Source organism: Staurois parvus, unplaced genomic scaffold (assembly GCF_062004578.1).
Source record: "Staurois parvus isolate SC_StPar_1 unplaced genomic scaffold, SC_StPar_1.0 ptg000440l, whole genome shotgun sequence".
NCBI classification, from domain to species: domain Eukaryota; kingdom Metazoa; phylum Chordata; class Amphibia; order Anura; family Ranidae; genus Staurois; species Staurois parvus.
In genome coordinates, this window is record NW_028318236.1 from 3927779 (window position 1) to 3947173 (window position 19395).

The window sequence follows — 19395 nt, forward strand, 5'->3', positions numbered from 1 at the left end:
GAAGGGAACATGCAAGGAAAATAAGAATACAGCATTTTTGCTTGCATGTGATTGAATGAAAGAAATCAGCAGAGTTTCGCCTCATTTTCAGAGCTTCCCCTCGGATCTAAAGCAACTGCATTTGTGGTGCACAGTATATTTACCTTCAGTAAACCAACCCCAGAGTCTTGCATTCTGAGAAGGTGCTTTAAAGTACAATCACTGTGAAGCACTACAAAGCAGTACCTCTGCATGCATTGGTCTCTTCTGTCATGTCTCTTCTTAGTCCCCATATAGAGCCCCCAAAATGCATGTTAATTTGTCAATGAATTTCACCTAAGGCAGCTACCTGTAATGGCGACAATGCTGCAGTTGCCACTCTTACGTAAACTGTGCCTGTTTGCACTACAGTTGATTAAAAAAAAGTTGCAAAGCATGGCTATAAAGATTGTCACTCAAAAGTCTGCAGCTTATCAATCGGCACCTGGTCACACCTATTCTTGCCCACTACTTGGTGGACTGACGGCTCTGCCTCTGCTGCTGAAACCCTCCCACTATGAGCTCTAGTATCTAGGAGCGGGAGCGCGTGAGACACAAATGAAGGTGGAATTGGCTCAGGCATGAAAAGTTACTTTACTTTCTGAGGATTTTGCAGTACATAGTAATTGGATTTGGGACTTGCCATGCAGGAACACTTTAAGGCAGGCCTTGAAATTTTCACTCGCCTGCTCGCCAATGGCGAGTGGAAATTATGGTGGGGGCAAGTGTGTCCCCCCAGGGTCGTCTTGCTGAGCAGGCTCGGAGCTCAGACTAGATCTGTCAGTGACACTGGGAGCCGTCAGACTGCTCAATAGCTGAGCGCAGTGAAAGCAAAGGAAGGAGTGTGTGCTGTGCTCTCTGCCTCCCCCTAGAGTGCAGTACCAGGCTCTGTGAGTGAACAACGAAGTACTGCAACTTTTTATAGGGGTGTGTGTGTGTACGTTCCTAATTTCAACTCACTCTGGTTACAGGATCCTCTATGTCTGCCAGTGGTGGCTTCAGGGGAGAGGAAAGAGCATTTAACAGCGTGTGTATGTATGCATGTCTGTGTATGTACATGTGTCTGCGTGTATGTACATGTATGTATGTGTGTGCATGTACATGTGTATGTATGTACATGTGTCTCTGCGTGTGTATTTCTGTGTATGTACATGTGTATGTATGTACATGTGTCTGCGCATGTGTATTTCTGTGTATGTACATGTGTATGTATGTACATGTGTCTGCGCGTGTGTATTTCTGTGTATATACATGTGTATGTATATACATGTGTCTGTGCGTGTGTATTTCTGTGTATGTACATGTGTATGTATGTACATGTGTCTGTGCGTGTGTATTTCTGTGTATGTACATGTGTCTGTGCGTGTGTATTTCTGTGTATGTACATGTGTATGTATGTACATGTGTCTGTGCGTGTGTATTTCTGTATATGTACGTGTGTGTGTGTACATGTGCCTCTGTGTGTGTATGTACATGTCTGTGTGTGTGTACAGGTGTCTCTGTGTGTGTTTGTTGGTGGCGAGTAACTCTTAAGGCCTGGCTAGTAGTTCAGGACATGAAATGTTAAGCCCTGGTTTAAGGGTTTCATGAAGAAACACAAATCAGAAAATAGGATTTGCCATGAATGCAGAAGAAGGTGTACACAATAATGCTGCTGTCTTTTACTGCCAGAAAACACTTTGGAGGAGGAGGCCTGCAGTCTGAGCATTCACAAATACATAGCTGCTTTATAGTTTTAGCAGTGTAGCACAAATGCGGTTACAGGTGCAGAAATAATACAGCTATGAACAAGGACCTTGAGAAAACATTCTTGTGTTTTACAACTTCATTTAATTCACTGAAAGTAAGCTGCCGCAATCAGTATGGTAAAGTCACAGATGGGATCAGTAAACGATATAGCTGAGAGCCAAGTACTACCGCCGCTAACAGTCACAACGAACATCTTTACAAGTGCAGGACAGAAAATCAATCAGAAGAATCAACAGATAAAAAAGTGTCAGGAGTCTCTTAAATATGTGCAGAGAGCCAAGGATGTGACCATAGATGTGGATAAAGCTTCAGCATGGAAAATTAGCAAAAGGACAAAAATTGTTGCTTCATGTCCTGCTGGACCCCAAATGCTGTATCTTGAGTATACTAGATCAGCATTTTTCAACCAGGGAGCCCAGGCACCCTGGGGTGCCTTGGCAGAATGCTAAATATGGCCCAATAATTATATACAAGGCAGCAGGTGCAAGCCACATAAGGCCACAGGTTTTCATTGTGCACCGTTACAACCTTCTAGCCACCGGTGTCCTAACAACCAATGATGTCATCAGTTGATAAGGAGGACATTGGCTGATCTCCCCTGTGCTCTTTATCAGCACTGGGGTCACATTACAGGGAGGAAAACTAAAGGAGAAGAGAAACATTGGAATACTAGTCAGTACCGGTGTGTAAAGGTGTGTTTGCTTTCTAAGTATAAATCACCTCCAACGTTGGGTGTCCTGTGTGTGTGGATGGTGCTACATTATGTAAAACTATTAGTTTAGTTTTTTAAATGTTAGAATGGGGTGGCTCGAGATTGTACAAAATTTTAAAGGGTGCCTTGACTGAAACAAAGTTGAGAAACACTGTTCTAGAGGATTTTGATTTATAGACTTCACTAAAGCTGCAGTCTGTAGAGTCCTGGTTCAAGCCAGGAAACCTACTTTACAACACTGGAAGGAAGAGCAGGCCCCAACACATAAGGAATGGGTCAATAACGTGGGTGATAACCTCTGCCTAGAGTGCATCATTTTCCAACATAGAAGATGCCCTGGGAAGTTTGAGAACGTGTGAGGTAGTTGGCTGGCTGTACCAGGCCTGACAACACTTGATCTAGTTCTGGATAGACCTTTGTGATTCTATATGTGTACTTCATGACTGACAGTACTCATTTATAAGGCAGCAGTACTATTTGCATCTGACCATCACAGGTGGTACAATGGTTTTAAGTGCTATGTTTGAAGTACCTTTGCCATATTTTGTGAATTTTAGTGCATACGGACATGTTGGGCGTGCTTTTTTTTTTATCATGCTGTCTCTATTATTTTATGCTCTGAAACGTCTGCTTCTTCTTTGTTTGATAAACGTTAAAAGTGTGGATTCAATATAAGCTATATATAAACAAATGGACTAAATGTTTCACCCCACAGGGCTGTAGCTGTAGCAAGAAGAACCTGGGGAACAAAGTCTTGATGTATTTATAGCACAAAATATTTACAAGCAGCTCAACAAGGTGTCAATAAGGTGCTCTGACCGAAGTTCATAATGACCAGGTCACCCAGAGCAATAAAAAAAGCATTGATGCAACACATGGAAACAATACCACCATAGCCAAAATACTAATGGCTGCAAACCCTGCAGGATCTATCCTACTGGGTTAGCACTAAGCTGCACAGAGGGTCAGACGCCCTATAGACGTCAATGGGATATCGCGCCTTATAGACTTCAATGGGAAAACGCAACCCATAGACTTCAATGGGACAAACGCCTGTCAATAGCAATCCTATTGTGCCACTCTACTCTATCACTTGTGAGTGTGGAACACACCGCTACAAATTCGCACACCCTTTTCATAATGGTACTCAAAACAAAATGTGTGTGGATCACATCTGTGTGAACCACCTCAATAAGAACACAACATATCTAGCCTGTTATGCGAATCTGTGTGTTTCAAAATGAATCCAGAATCACATATGTGTGAACCAAGACATTTTTGGATCGCAGAAAGTTTGCTGCAATCGCTAAGTGCAGGGTCAGGTGCCATTATTTGCAATGGTGCCAAAAACATGGGGCTGTTTTGTCATGATTGTTGCATGGCAAATTGCATTGGGTCAAGTCCCACGCGCTGACAACCCATGCTACACTAAAAAAACAATAAACAAAAAAAACAAAAACTGGCTCCCAACTTTTTTAGCTGGCTCCTAGATTTGTCAAGCCCTGCCATATCTATAGGCATAATTTGTGGATTTTTGACCATTGCATCTATATAAGCCCATTGGATATACTATTCCAAATCCATGTCCCTGCTCTGACTATTACAGCCTGAACGTTTCTGGGAAGGCTTTCCGTAAGGTTTTGGTATGTGTCTGTGAGAATTTGTACCTAATCACCCAAAAGACCATCTGTGCAGTCTGGTACTGTTTTTTCACAGAAAGGGTTGAGGCTCATCCTCAGATATATAGAACACTGCCATCATGTTTGACAGGTCAACAGCTAAAAAATAAATATATTTCAGCATCCTGTGCCAAATAGCTATCAAAGCAATATGCTGTAGAGTTAAAGTGCAACCCTAGACAAAATACTTCATAGGGCAAGGCTAGATGCCAACCACCTTTTTATTGCCGTGTTCCCATATGTAGATTTCACCTTTCTTTCTATCTCAATGAAAACGATGCCACCAAAACAGAAAGTGATGAGAAACATTCTCAGTAAGGCCATCCTAAACTATAAAGAACATACGTTTAAGCTGACCTACATGGGGAGAGAGACCATCTTGTAATATGACTGACTTTGGCAAGAGTTAAGCAGGCCATATGTGGTTGAACGAACAGAGTACTACATCAACATAAACAGGGTGGTAGGAGGAATCTCCCATGCTGGGACATTGCATTTTGAATGCGGCACCCATCACTCAGAATACACTGATCAACAGCAGAAGCTGGCAAATTTAAAGAAACATGCACTTTTTTCACATTTTTTTGTATTTATTCTCAATAAAACCCAAGGAAATAAAAATATATGAATACAGGTTTGCTACCAAATTAAATCCCATAGGGTTTTTTTTTACTAAAACTGGAGAGTGCACAATCTGGTGCAGCTCTGCATAGAAACCAATCAGCTACAAGGTATTTTGACAGTGCTTCACTGAACATGCTGAAGTGAGAAGCTTAATGGCTACCATGCACAGCTACACCAGATTTTGCACTCTCCATTTATAGTAAATCAACCCCTATCTGTCTTGAAAGAAACATGCATTGCATTAAGGTAGTCATTGTATAAAAAAAAAAGGAAAAAACAAACATCTGGGACTCAAAGTGATTTACGCTCACTTTACCGGTTCGCTACGTTACATAAAAGTTTATATAACATGATAACATTTTAGTTAGCAAACGTTGATTATATTTTGGGGTAAATCTATGAGGCACACATTACATAAATGTTACACTGGGAAAAATTAAAGAAAGATGCATTTTTTCGATTTTCTCAAAAGGAATAACAATCTAGATTTGTCACCAAATTAAAGCCATATTTGTATCAAAAAAAGTGATGGATAATACTTTAGAGTAGACTACAAAACTTAAAAGATATAATTTGCAGTACTGAAACAATGCCGAAACAAGGTCATGCCACTTCTGAGCCATACTAAATGTAGGACGAAGGTAAAACACTGACATTGCAGTTTTAAACCATTGACAGCCAGAATGCTCTCCCTTCTGGGCCCTTCCATCCTCCTACTAAGTAACCAAGGTATACTTTTATGGTATCCTTGTGCATAGGAATGAACATATTGTTGGATGCATTTTTTTACCATGCCATCATTGTGTTTTCAAAACCCATCAATGAATTAAAGCTTTGGTTGAAAATTTTGCATTATAATTTTCCTATTGTTGCTGTGAAGTGTATTCTGAAACATTGGAGTTCAAAGTCCAAGTTATACCTCTTGGCTAAAACCTTGTAGGGTCTACTTTTCTAACTGGAGTCATTTTGGGGAGTTTCTTGGGTCCTGCCACTCCTGAGCCACTGTAAATGCAGTTTGGTGTAAAAAAAATGTAAATGCCAGTTTTCAGCCATTTACAGCAAAATGCGCTCCCTTGTTTCTGGGCCCTGCCATGTTCACATCAAGGGAAGATCTATCTATCTATACACACAGTATATACTGTACATATACTTAAGAAACTGGGGGAAAAAAAACAACTGGAAAAAACTATTTTAAATTTCTTTTCTTTTTTTACTTAAAATTTCAAACAACCCCAATATAAAACAATTAATAACAAATGTTCAAAACATTCACAATCTAACATTTCAAATGATTTTCTGTTCAAAAGGGTGGCATTTTGGGGTCTTTCAATATATTTTCAGAGATACCCACATGGAAGAAAAATATATTTGAAATATAATTTAAAAATATTCTTCCCAAATATACTGACATATATTTGAAAAGCTACAATTTTAGCCATATTCAATATATTTTAAAATATATTTCAATAAATATATCTATTGAAATGCATTTTTATTACAAAATATATGAAAAATATTTTTAAAGATACATTTCAAATATACTGTATGTCTTTAAAAATACAAATCTACATTTTTGGAATGCATTTACAAATATATGTAAACATATATGTTAAAATGACTTTTTAATATGTTAAAAAAAATCTGAAGATTTTTTCATTTCTAAAAAAAATAAAGTACTGTAAATCATTTAAAGTATGGTATCAAAAGAAAGTATTATGTTTTTAAAAAAAAAAAATTCAAGAATTGCTAAGTTGACTGCAGAACAAAGCAGCAATTATAGGACAATCTACCATGTCCAAAACCTAAAAAAAAACCTTGGGCCTCATGGAGGTTTACATGGTTAAAGGTGCTGGGACTCAAGTGGTTAAGCTTTACGGAGTGCAGGGAATCTCAGGGATCCAGGTATACAATAGCATAGACAGTTGTATAACTTTTACCACACTCTTAAGGACCTGTTCCACATACTGTATTGACCTGCATTTTACAGCACTGGATAAACACAGGTTACTGCTAGGGCACACAGAAAACAATTGTTTTCTATGTATCCTATTCACATCAGAGATGCAGTGCTGTAAGCTGCAATAAAATGCAGATGTGCACAGCAAGGCACCATGTTGCTGTCTAGTGACATGAATGAACTGTTACGTTAAATAAAGTTCATACAAAAGAAGAGAACTATGTGACATGCTGAATTTCTGTGGTTTAGTGTGTGGGCAGTATGAACCGGTCCTAATTGTTTTCTCATTATAACAGAGATAAAAAAAAAAAGAACCATCATTGACTGTTGAGCTTATAAAAATGATAGTAAATGTCAAATTAAAAAGGATCTTTCATGAGAATGACCATTTGAAAACATTCCTTCAAGCATTGGCAAATTTAATTTGATAATTCTTAGTATCTAAGAGGTTGCGTATAAGGTGCATTTAACCATTTGCGGACCGATGTACCTGTATGTTGGTAGCCTCTTCCGGGTGCAGCACGCGGTGTCCGCTGACTCGCACTATGATTGTACACAGTGGACGTTTGTCAGCAGGTCCCGACCAATGATGCATAGCCGGGACCTGCTGATCGCCTGTGTGCAATCACAGCCCAGAGCCCTGTTTTGACACGCAACACAGGGCTCTGTACAGAGGGAACAATCTCTGTTTCTTCTCCCTGCAAAGCAGAGAAAAGAAACAACGCAATATTTAGTTTGGGTTTTACTTTCTGCTTCTAAACAGCCTTTACTCTAAACACCTATGTGTGAAGACAGATAGGCTAACATGCAGAGGTGTTTAGAGACAGTAAGAACCCCCCCCCAACACTCCTTAGAACAACGTTGCCCACTTCCCGCCCGTAGGACATCATATGACATCCTGGACTTGAAGTGGAGAATTCGGGATGATACCTGCAGCTACAGGCATCTGATATCTATTTTTCCAGCCAGCAATTCCGTGTTGTAAAAGCCATCCTAGTGGCTGATTAGCCACTGGATTGCTGTTACAGGCATCGGGAAGGGACATTTCCCTCCCCCCCCTGCCGGCACCCACTGGCTCCTCTCTTGCCTCTCCCGTGCAATTGGGGAGCCCAGTATCCGATCTGTTGGTGTCACTGGGTCATCAAAAAGCTGGCCATGGATTGGATGGTCGCAGTGGTGAATGCATATGTAGGTTGCGCCTACATAGGTAAACGGTGTTCGCACCACGCATGTGAGTTATCACAGCAAACATTATAGAGAGCAATAATTCTAGCGCTAGACCTCCTCTGTAATTCTAAACAGGTAACCTGTAAAAAATGTTTAAAGCATCGCAGATGGAGATTTTTAAGTGCAGTAGTTTGGCGCCATTTTGCGAGCATATGCAATTTTAAAGCATGACATATTAGGCACCTATTTACTCGGCATAACATCATGTTTTATATTTTACCAAAAATTGGGTAACATTTTGCATTTTTTGCAGTAAAATTCATTAAAGTGTATTTTTTCTCAAAAATTTAGTTTGAAATTTAGTTTGCTGCATAAGGACCATGTGACATAAAAAATTGCAACACCCACCATTTTATTCTCTAGAGCCTCTGTTTAAAAACATATACATAATATTTGGGTGGTCTGAGTAATTTTCTAGCAAAAAAATACATGTAGGAGAGAAATGTCAGAATTGGCCTGGGTGGGAAGTGGTTAAAAATGTACAGGGTGCACACGCACCTTGGGGAAGTAAGTCCTATTTCCCACTCACCATGTATACCTTATTTCTTTTTATTAACCCTCATAAAAACCTACTTGAGACTGCTGTCACATGACCACGTAAGTGGCGACTGGTGGTCTGAAACTTCTCTCTGTTCTCTTCATTGGTCTGGCTGAACTCCTGTGTCCATCCCTTGTCTGGCATTACTGATGTATGCTACAAGACCCTGTGATGGAACCTTCCAACAGCAACGATACGACATGGGCACTGCTCACTGGACTCTAACACAGAAAAAGAAGATCTGGGACCCGGTGTATTACGTGAATGGAGTCTCAACTAAGCGTTTGGGACTTTTAGATGGATTTAAAATAAATAATAAATAAAAGAAAAAAACTCTTGTACCACAGGGGTGGAGTGAAAAGGGTTTTTAATTTTTCGTTTCTCCCTGGAGATGAGTTGAATTTACCCTACAGAAGGAAAAGCAAAGCTAAGATGATGATGTTCGTAGTAGACTATTCACATGATTTTATTGGGCTCGGATGACGTAGTAGCAGCAGAAGGAAACAGCGCTCAGGTATACGGCACACTAGGAAGTGGCCAATATCAGCGGCAGCCAAAGCTCTGCAAGACAGAAGTTTGGATGTTGGAAAGCTTAGTATTTATGTAGATAAGTTAGTGAGCGCACTCCAGTGAGTGGCAAATGCACTAAAAGGAACCACAAAACCTTTACAACTGAAATTGACAAAATAAAAGTGCAGAGCTACAAACAGTATCTTTATAGCAATTATGTTAAAATAACTCATGAGAAAAGATGATTGTCCAATGCAATAATATCAGATGTGGTAAGCAGTTCAATTATGAAAAAACTTCCAAAAACGTTGGTGTAATCCAATCCAATATCGAGGGGTAGATAGATTGCTCACTTACCAGAAGCGCAAACTCAATGCGCATGTACAGGTCACATGTAGCCGAGGTCTCATGCAGGCGCTGCTTGGTGGTACCCAGGTGGTCCCTCAATGATAAGAAGATATTGGTCTGGTCGGATCACACTGCTCCTTGGATCCACGCAGAAGCCTAAAAAAGCTGGGGCTGAGGTATGAGGACTCAGTGAAAATCAAAGGTTGGCCGCCGGACCTCCTGATCCTAGCTTCTGGTAAGTGGGCAATCTATCTACCCCTCGATATTGGATTGGATTACACCAACGTTTTTGGAAGTTTTTTCATAATTGAACTGCTTACCACATCTGATATTATTGCATTGGACGATCATCTTTTCTCATGAGTTATTTTAACATAATTGCTATAAAGATATTGTTTAAAGCTTAGTATTAATCATTTTTATTTATTTATTATAGGTACTTGTATAGTGCCGTCAATTTACTCAGCGCTTTACATATATATTGTACATTCACATCAGTCCCTAACCCTCAAGGGGTGTACAATCCAAAGTCCCTAACTTACATTCATACACATACTAGGGACAATTTAGACAGGAACCAATTAACCTACCAGCATGTCTTCGGAGTGTGGCAGGAAACCCACGCAGGCACAGGGAGAACATGCAAACTCCAGACAGGTGGTGCCATTTTGGGTTTTTTTTTAGTCTACTGAGAGGGTCACTTTAGATTTAGAAGAACCCTAATTTATCAGAGAGCCTGGCTTGCAACAAATATCATCCAGTGTATTTTTATTAAAGCAAAAATATCCCAAGGCAATGAGCTGGTTAAGTGGTGGTAACTATGGTGACGGAATGAAATGTATTTCCTCACTCTAGAGTTCCTGTGGTCTCCTCAATTCTGCAAGGTAAACATTTCGGTCCATAAACTGCTCCTCAGAACCCTCTGGCACTTTTATGTGCTGGGATACAAACAGCTTGGCACGTGAATCCATGCACATGGCTTGCCATAGCACAGTCACGGAGTGCAGCTTTTGTCTGCAAGGGGGGGCTGGCCACTGCTAGAACATGTTCATGTTTCTCAGCAGCTCTGCAATTTCCTCTCAGGCTCCCTGAGTTCATTGATGGGCCTCGGTACCAGCCCCCTCACTCCACCCACACTGTAATCCTGACTAGTGTATTCATTATCCTGAAAGAGGAAAAGTCATCCAGCAGACGCAGGGAAAGATTTCTCTGCTTTCCAAACATTCCACACAAAGGATATCCACGTACACCTAGTAGATCTGCTACAGGAAATGCTAGAGCTCCATATAAACCTGAAAATAAAACATAATAATATAGTATTTACAAATGCCACACAAGATAGACTGTAACTGAAATTGCCTTTATTTTCAATCTGCAGCGCGGACATTTTCTGCTAATCGACTTCTGTACAAGCAGCCTGTTAGAAAATTTCCATTCAATCAGTGCTGCAGGCTGTAGACTGCAACACTGATTAGTTTTTTGACAGCGGGGAAGTCTCCCTGCTGTCAGAATACAAAGAGTTTATATAGCGCCAAAGGATTTGCTCAGCGCTGTACAATAGGGGGGGGAGACAATACATGGCACAGTACAATGATAACAAACAACGTACGAGGGGTAAGAGGGCCCTACTCTTTCGAGCTTACAATCTAGGAGTTTATTTCATTCAACCTGCTGGCTGAAGGAAAAAAAAAAAAAAGACTCATCTATGGCCAGCTTTAGAGTGACCAGCAGGAATAGAGAAGAAGCATGGGATATTTAGGAGGCAATGGGAAGCTTTACAGGACACGAACAAGGGGGCTCCATCACAGTTGTGACTTCTGTAAAATCCTGATTCCTACGCTGCGATCTGTCTTCAGTATATATAGCCAGACTTTGTACTTGGAAGCAGTCCAATAAAAATGCAATTTCATTAAAGTGGTTCTAAAGGCCGAAGGCTTCTCACCTTCATGCATTCTATGCACGAAGGTAAAAAAGCTTCTCTGTGCAGCTTCCCCCTCAGCCCCCATTAATACTTACCTGAGCCCGATCGCGATTCAGCGATGTGCACGAGAGCCTAAGCTGGGATACAGCAGTGGGAGCCATAAGTTTCCGCTGCTGTCAACCATAGTCAGTGAGGAGGGGGGTGGGGTTGAGCTGCGCTTTGTATGTCGTATGGACATACAGGGCCAGCTTAAGAGCGAGCATGCACTCGGCAGGTTGGAGGAGCCAGGACTGCTGGTGGGGGGACCTGAGAAGAGGAGAATCCGGGCTGCTCTGTGCAAAACCATTGCACAGAGCATGCAAGTAAGACATAGTTGTGATTTTAATAAAAAAAAAACAAAGCTTTATAACCACCTTAAAAGAAAAAACACACACACACAGAAATTATGAAACACTTTGAAAGAGAACGTACTATATTATATACACTCACCCTTTAATATTCATACCTCCTAGATTGTAAGCTCCAAGGAGCAGGGCCCTCTAATCCCTCTTGTATTGAACTGTATTGTTATTGTACTGTCTCCCTCCATAATGTAAAGCGCTGAGCAAACTGTCGGCGCTATATAAGTCCTGTATAATAATAATAATACCTGATAGAACAGAGTATTTTTCAGGATTTTGGACACCTGACCTTCACGTTCCATGAGCTTGCTGGACATCCCATTCCAAACAAGGGCATCATTGTTTAGTTGTCTTCCTTTGCTGCTATAACAGCCTCCACTGTTCTAAGAAGGCTTTGCTCAAGAAGGGTGATAATTTGTGCCCACTCTGCCAGCTTTGAGATCAGGTACTGATGTTGGATGAGAACACCTGACTCACAATTGGTGTCCCAAGTCAACTCAAAAGGTGGTCAGCAGACCTGAGGTCAATGCTTTGAGCAGGCCACTCACGTTCCTCCATATCAAACCATGTCTTTGTGGAGCTGATATATGCTCAGGGTCACAGTCATGCTGCAATAGAAAAGGGCCTTCCCCTCCCAAGCATGCAACAACTTTTACATTGGGGACAGGCACAGACATAGCATGTTTCCCTCTTACTTCCAGTGATTGTACATCAGGGAGGACACAGACAACAAGTGGTTCTGACTGGATCTAGACTGCAGCTCTCGATCAGCTAATTTGTGTACCAGCAGCCCTCCTGTGCTGGGCTATAATTGGTTATATTATGTTTATAGTAAAATAGAGTATATTTTAATACTTTAATAATATATTATTACATTTAGAGCCCTAAACAGATATTTTTATTGCCAGAGTTTCTTTTCAAATGAAAAAAAGGATAAGTTCTCCATAAAGCACGAAAATATGAACAAGTTTACCAAAAGGCCACCATTATAGAGCACTTATGATCTAGCCAGGCTGCAGCTGTAGAGAAAAAACAAAGACAAATCCTTAAAAGGCTAAAGAGTCACTCAGCAGGCTGGATTTCCCATAACTTATAAGGTCAATAAGTAAGCTCCTGCCAAGCTAAGTGCAGTTATTCTGAGCAGTGACTGAAATCTCCCCTCCAGGAGTCCTCTGGATCGGGCTTTCTGGTACAATTATCTTATCATTGCATGCGAGCCCCTGCCAATTCCAGTTCAAAGAGCAGTGCTGGTGACGTGCCAAACCGAACAGGGAGCCAGGCCACATCTGTAACTCTCTGCGTTATAAGACATGCTTACACTTCACAGGGTAACTGCGCTGACTACAAGGGCTTTGCACACAGGTCGCGGTTGGTGTTCACAGGCAAGATCACTAGTGGCTGGAGCCCTCAGGCAACAGGGAGCAGATGTTAGTTGAGCAGGATTATAACTGTCAGGGATCCGGGTATGACTAGAAATGTGTGGACTGACACAGGGAAGTAGCAGGCTTCAGGAATGATGTAATAATAATATAAATTATTATTAGCCACCCAAATATACAAAACGCACAGCAAACAAAACCAACCTTACACTAATATCAATATGTGCAGGAACACAGGCGTAGTCAGGGCCGGAGAGGCGGAATGGCCAGGCCGTAAGTAACTGTCAGGCACCGCCTGGCGGGATCTCTAGTGACCCACAGAAGGGGATTCCCCAGGGCGCGGAGTCTAAGCCCCAGTCTGCCTTTTCACCAGAGCCCCTGATGGTGGGGATGTACTTGGCGCAGGACTGAGACCAGGTCGCGGCCCCTGAGTGCACCCAACTGTGGTAGAGGGGTCTGCCGAGGGTATGTACTGGAGGAGAGCCTGATGTGAAGGGGCTGGCAGGTTTGGACAGTAGTGACATTCAATGCCCAGTGTTGCTGTGCTGCATATACTGAACAACTGAGTAGGATATCCTCTTCAAACCACAGCTCATTATTTCTTCTGCCCTTACTTACCCAGATCCACATGAGTATTCGGCATCGGCAGCACAGTGTGGGACTTTCCAAGTAGAAGACAAGTACAAATCTGTAAAATCCCCTACGTGCCCTTAAGCTCTAAGATATTCCTGGCAGCAGTGGGGCCCTTGGTTGAAATCCCAATTAAGACACTACCTGAATGGAGTTTGCATGTCCTCCCTGTGCTTGCATAGGTTTCCTCCCACTCTCCAAAGACATGCTGGAAGAATAATTGGCTCCTGTCTAAACTGACCATAATATTTGTATGTATGCATGTGAGGTAGGCATCTAAATTGGTAAGCTCCTTGTGGATAGTGACTGATGTTAATGTGAAAATGGCAAACGAAAGTGATGCATAAATTGGTTGCTCTATATAAAGACCAGTAAAAAATAAAGTGAAAGCATACCCTTACACTGCCCTCTACGTCTCAAAGTACAGTTCTGTTTTGTGAATAGAGATCCCGTCACAGCCCAAGGTATATCATAGATTCGTTCCTATCCTGGAAAGCCATGTGCGACATTAAAGGATAATTTCACCTTTCAAGAAAAAATAATCAATGCACATATTTTTGCAGGAAGAAATGTGCATTTATTATTGTTTCCAGCAGGATCCAGAAAGCATTACACCAGTGATCAGTGGTTCAGAGGTGCAATGGTAAGGCTTTTGAAGACAAGCCCTGCAGCTTTCTGCCTCTACAGTACCTTCATACTGGCTGTCTGCTGAAAGCTTGTGAATTGTGAATGAACTATGGAATTGCTCATCAGCGCCCTCACAGTTCATTTAGAACTACATGTGGACGATGGTATGTGTGGTTCATTCACTGAAAACTGTGACTAAATGACGTGGCTGTGTTGGCGGAGCCCCGCATGGTCGTGCTGGTTTCAACTACTGAATGCGGGTGTGGGGAAAAGATCCACCAGTGTCACACCAAGGGGTGGGGGAGTGGGGGTGAGAGGGAACTGGCGGCAAGAGCTGGAACATGTTACATGTTCCACCCTAAATATGGGTGGAACATAACATTTTTCCAAAAGGGGTACTCATCCTTTAAAGCTGGATTCCAGGAATTCAGCAACTTTCTAATCTGCTGGATTACTATTAGTCAAGTCCACTGAGGTGCATGCCAGCTTGTGGACTTGTCTCTTTAATTTAGAAATGACAGTTTTACTGAGTGCTAGTACAGCTATTGCTACATTCCTGGTACTCTGACAGGAGAGACACTGCCTTCTCATACAGCAGCAGCTCTGTCTGCCCCTCCCCCCTACTGCCAATTCACAGAAGGCTTTGTATATTGTGAATAAGCGCACATAATACAAAGCACCCTATGATTGAGCGGGAAGAGAGACCAGTAGATCCAGCATTAGAGTATAGCGATAGCTATGCTCCTGGTGCTTAGTAAAAATTATAACAGTACATTAAAAAGATAAGTTGATTGTAAGCTCCAAGGATCAGGGCCCTCCTAACCCTCTTGTATTGAACTGTACTGTTGCTGTATTGTCTCCCGTTATATTGTAAAGCGCTGAGCAAACTGTTGGCGCTATATAAATCCTGTATAATAATAATAATAAGTTCATGAGGTGGACAGTAACTGCACAGATCAAATACAGATATGACAGCTGTTTTATCTGCCAAAGAATTTATGTCTCTGTCTATCTGCTCCTTAGATTTACACAGCTCAACTAAGCCTTGTCTCTACCCCATGCTGTAAATGGAAAGTGAAAGGAGAAAAAGTTGGCTGAATTTATCACTCTGTCAGTCTACACTTTTCTACTATCAACCTGTCTTTTTTAACCATTTTCCACCTATAGGACACCATATGATGTCCTGGACTTTCAGTGGTTATACCGGGATGATGCCTGCAGTTAACAAATATATATAATGTTTGAGGGTTCTAAGTAATTTTCCATTAAAAAAAAAATGATAGCAGTTAAGCTTTGAGGCACCTTGCTCCTTGCACTGGCTTCTCCCTCTCCCAGTCTGAGTACTGTTGGACAGGAACTGCAAGAGGCTAATCAATACAAAGTCAAATTCAAGTATGTGCACTTCTTAAATTAAAAAATGCATTTAATGATTTATTAATGAATACAAAGCTGCATTATTTTTTCTGCCTGGAATTTAGCTTTAAGAAAAGATGTAGATAACGTACCTTATGAAGTTTGTCTGCTTTTTCATAGCAGCTCTCCAGCTGCTGTCTCAAGGTACCGTTCTCCTGGGTTAGGATCTCCACCATCTGATGTGCCCGTTCCACAATGGTGAAAGCCTCTGGTGGGAGCGGCTGGCTGGGTGATGGAGATGGTGATGGTGTCGGGTGGGATGTCATCCCCATCGGGAATAATGGCAGAGAGGATGAGTGCAAAGAGCTACATATGGAGGATGCTTGGGAGGACATGGGGCTGTGGTGCTGCAGCGGGACAGATGGGAAGGGAAGCTGAGGAAGCTGTTGCCGGCTGCCATTGAAAAAAAACAAAACAAAAAAAAAACCAAAAAACATAAATATCTAGTTGAAAAGTCAGCACTGGAACATTTTATTTAGAGAATACTGAAATGAACAGATTTAAAAATGAAGAGAATGGTTTTCATTTGTACACTGCAATACAAGTGGGAATTGCACCAATCTCTCAACTCCTGTGTGTCCACATGTGCTGTGCTTTGCAAGGTGAAGGCGACTTCTGCTTTGGCTGGGTGCACAGCATAGCACACACATCTCCCAACATGAATTTAAAGGGGAACTCGAGAACAACACAAAAATATTATATTTCAATCGATTCTGGTAACTTTCCTTTCCAATCATTCTGCTTGTGCAGCTATCTGCCCCACAAAACAAAACAAAAATATATAAACTACACACAAATGCCTGATAACTTTCCAGGAATCCAGTGTGCTTTCAAATTCCTTTTTGGCCTGACAACACTGTAGGGGAGATTTGCTAAAATTGGTGCACTCAAAATCTGGTGTAGTTGTGCATGGTAGACAATCAGCTTCTAACTTCAGCTTGTTAAGCTTTGACAATAAAACCTGGAAGATGATTGCTTACTATGCAGAGCTGCACCAGATTTTTCACGCTACAGTTTTAATAAATAACACTCAGTGCCTTTGCTGGACTTAATAATATAGTTACAATATAGTCATAAATGAAGGTTGCAAACACTGCTTTCAGGCTTCGTTCACACAGGAGCTGCTGTCAGGGGATTTGAAGGAGTTGATTGGTTGGGAAGTGGGGTATACCATCACTCTAATAAATACCAATGGCCCCTTTAAGCAGTCCATAGATAATTCATTTATTTTCATTCAACCTGCAGGTTGAATAAAAAAAGAAGTAAATTCCCCTATCCACACATTTGAGGTGGATGGGAGAATCCTCCCACTGAGTCTTTGTATTCGGACAGCCAGGAGACTTCCTCACTGTCAGAAAACACTGATTAGCACTGCAGGCTATAGTTGGCGATGCTTATCGAGCGGCAAAAATCTGACAGGGTAGTTGTACAGTGTTGGTAGATTGGTACAGTATCTGTAGATTGATTTCTGTATAACTATCCTGCCCATACATGGATCGAAATTCAGCCGGTCCCTTCTGAACTGGATGGATGTTGATCCATGTATGGCTGGTTTTATGTACACATTGTTTTATGACCATGCTCAAATTTAGGGCTGCAACTAACAATTATTTTCATAATAGATGAATTGGCTGATTATGGTTTCAATTAATCGGATAAAAACCTCAGAAAAAGTGTGGTGTACAATTTAGTTATTATAAAAAAAAAATTAAAAAAGGTAATTTATTCTTGAATACCTATTTGCAGCGGTAAATATAACCAGCTATATTGTTAGGGAACAAAATCCATTCTGAGAATAACATACATAGGAGATATATATATACTATTGGAGGTTGAAACTGGTACATATCATCAGACTTGGAGATTATAATTTTTATTTAAAGAATCAAAACTGTAAAAAGACCTAACACACTGTTTTGCTGATTCTCAGACAGAGCTGTAATATATTGTTATGCATGACAGAATCCCTTGTCATAGGCAGGTAGTTTGACAAAAACTACCTGCATCTGTTGTCATGATATTTAGTAAAAGCAGCATACTTTTTGTGTCACCTGTCATGATGGGGTTAAAAAACAAAATAGCCGTTTATAGTACAAAAGTATATAATCACTGCTATTAAGAGGTTAATTTATACTGTGAAACAGTGACAGTACATACATATATATTCAATTATTATTATTATACAGTATTTATAAAGCACCAATAGTTCGCTCAGCGCTGTACATTACAAAGGGGGACAGAACATGTGACAGAACAATAACAATACAATGCAAAACATGAGGGGATTGAGGGCCCTGCTCTTTCGAGCTTACAATCTAGGAGGGAGGGGATGGTGGCACAGGAGGAGAAAGCTGTGGGGGATGGAGTAGTAGGAAGAGTGGAGGTGGTCGGCAAGTTAGCAGGGGGTGGGGTAGGCTTCCCTGAAGAGGTGGGTTTTCAGGGTGCGCCTAAAGGAGAGGAGAGTAGGTGATAATCTGATGGGTTGGGGCAGGGAGTTCCAGAGGATGGGAGACACCCTGGAGAAGTCCTGGAGGCGGGCATGGGAGGAGACCAGGGAACTAGAGAGAAGGAGGTCTTGTGAGGAACGGAGTGTGCGTGCTGGGCGGTACTTGGATATTAGGTCGGTGATGTCGTTCGGGCAGTATGGTGGACAGCTTTGTACGTCAGTGTTAGGAGTTTGAATTTGAGCAATTGGAAGCCAGTGGAGGGATTGGCAGAGGGGGGTGGTGTAAACGGAGTGGTTGGAAAGGTGAATAAGTCTGGCAGCCGTATTCAGGATCGACTGAAGCGGGGATAGCCAGCGGCGAGGCAGGCCAGTAAGGAGGGAGTTGCAGTAATCGAGTCGTGATATGATGAGGGAGTGGATGAGCTGTTTAGTGGTTTCTGGGGTTAGGAACGTGCGTATTTTGGCGATGTTGCGGAGGTGGAGTCTGCACGAGTTTGTTAAAGATTGGACTTGGGGCTGGAAGGATAGGTTGGAGTCCAGAATGACACCAAGTACTCTGGCCTGCGGGGCAGGTTTGATGGTGGCGTTGTTGGACATGATGGAGAAGTCAATGGGGGGGTGGGGTCCGGGCTGGGGGGAAGACAAGAAACTCGGTTTTGGAGAGGTTCAGTTTAAGGAATGGAGCGACATCCAGTCTGATATGTCGCTCAGTAGGTGTGTGATTCGGTCAGAGACTGAGGGGGTGAGGTGGGGGGTTGAGAGATAGATTTGTGTGTCGTTGGCATATAGGTGGTAGTTGAAGCCGTGAGAGTGTATGAGTTGGCCAAGGGAGGAGGTGAAGATAAAGAAGAGAAGGGGCCCGAGGACGGAGCCTTGAGGGACCCCAACAGAGAGGGGGAGTGAGGGGGAGATGGTAGCATTATAGGTAACGCTGAAAGAGCGTTGTGACAGGTAGGATGAGAGCCAGGAGAGAGCAGAATCTCTGAGGCCGAGGGAGTGTAGTTTTCTGAGGAGGAGGGGGTGGTCGACTGTATCGAAGGCCGCGGAGAGGTCAAGGAGTAGGAGCACTGAATAGTGGCCATTAGCTTTGGCAGTTAGCAGGTCGTTTGAAAGTTTGAGTAAGGCAGTTTCGGTGGAGTGTAGGGGACGGAAGCCGGACTGTAGGGGATCGAGGAGGTTGTTGTCGTTGAGGTGAGAGCTTAGGCGGGTGTAGACT

The 19395-nt window shown here is 42.0% G+C and overlaps 1 protein-coding gene across 4 annotated transcripts in view; it reads right to left on the reverse strand.

Annotated features, from left to right (window-relative positions):
• AMOTL1 (angiomotin like 1) overlaps window positions 1–19395 on the reverse strand; it is a 212227-nt gene that overhangs the window by 41244 nt on the left and 151588 nt on the right. For all 4 annotated transcript variants that reach the window (XM_089687938.1, XM_089687936.1, XM_089687937.1 and 1 more), the window contains one exon: window positions 15826–16126. In XM_089687938.1, the coding sequence (XP_089544064.1) occupies window positions 15826–16126 (301 nt within the window). The remainder of the gene's footprint in view (window positions 1–15825; window positions 16127–19395) is intronic.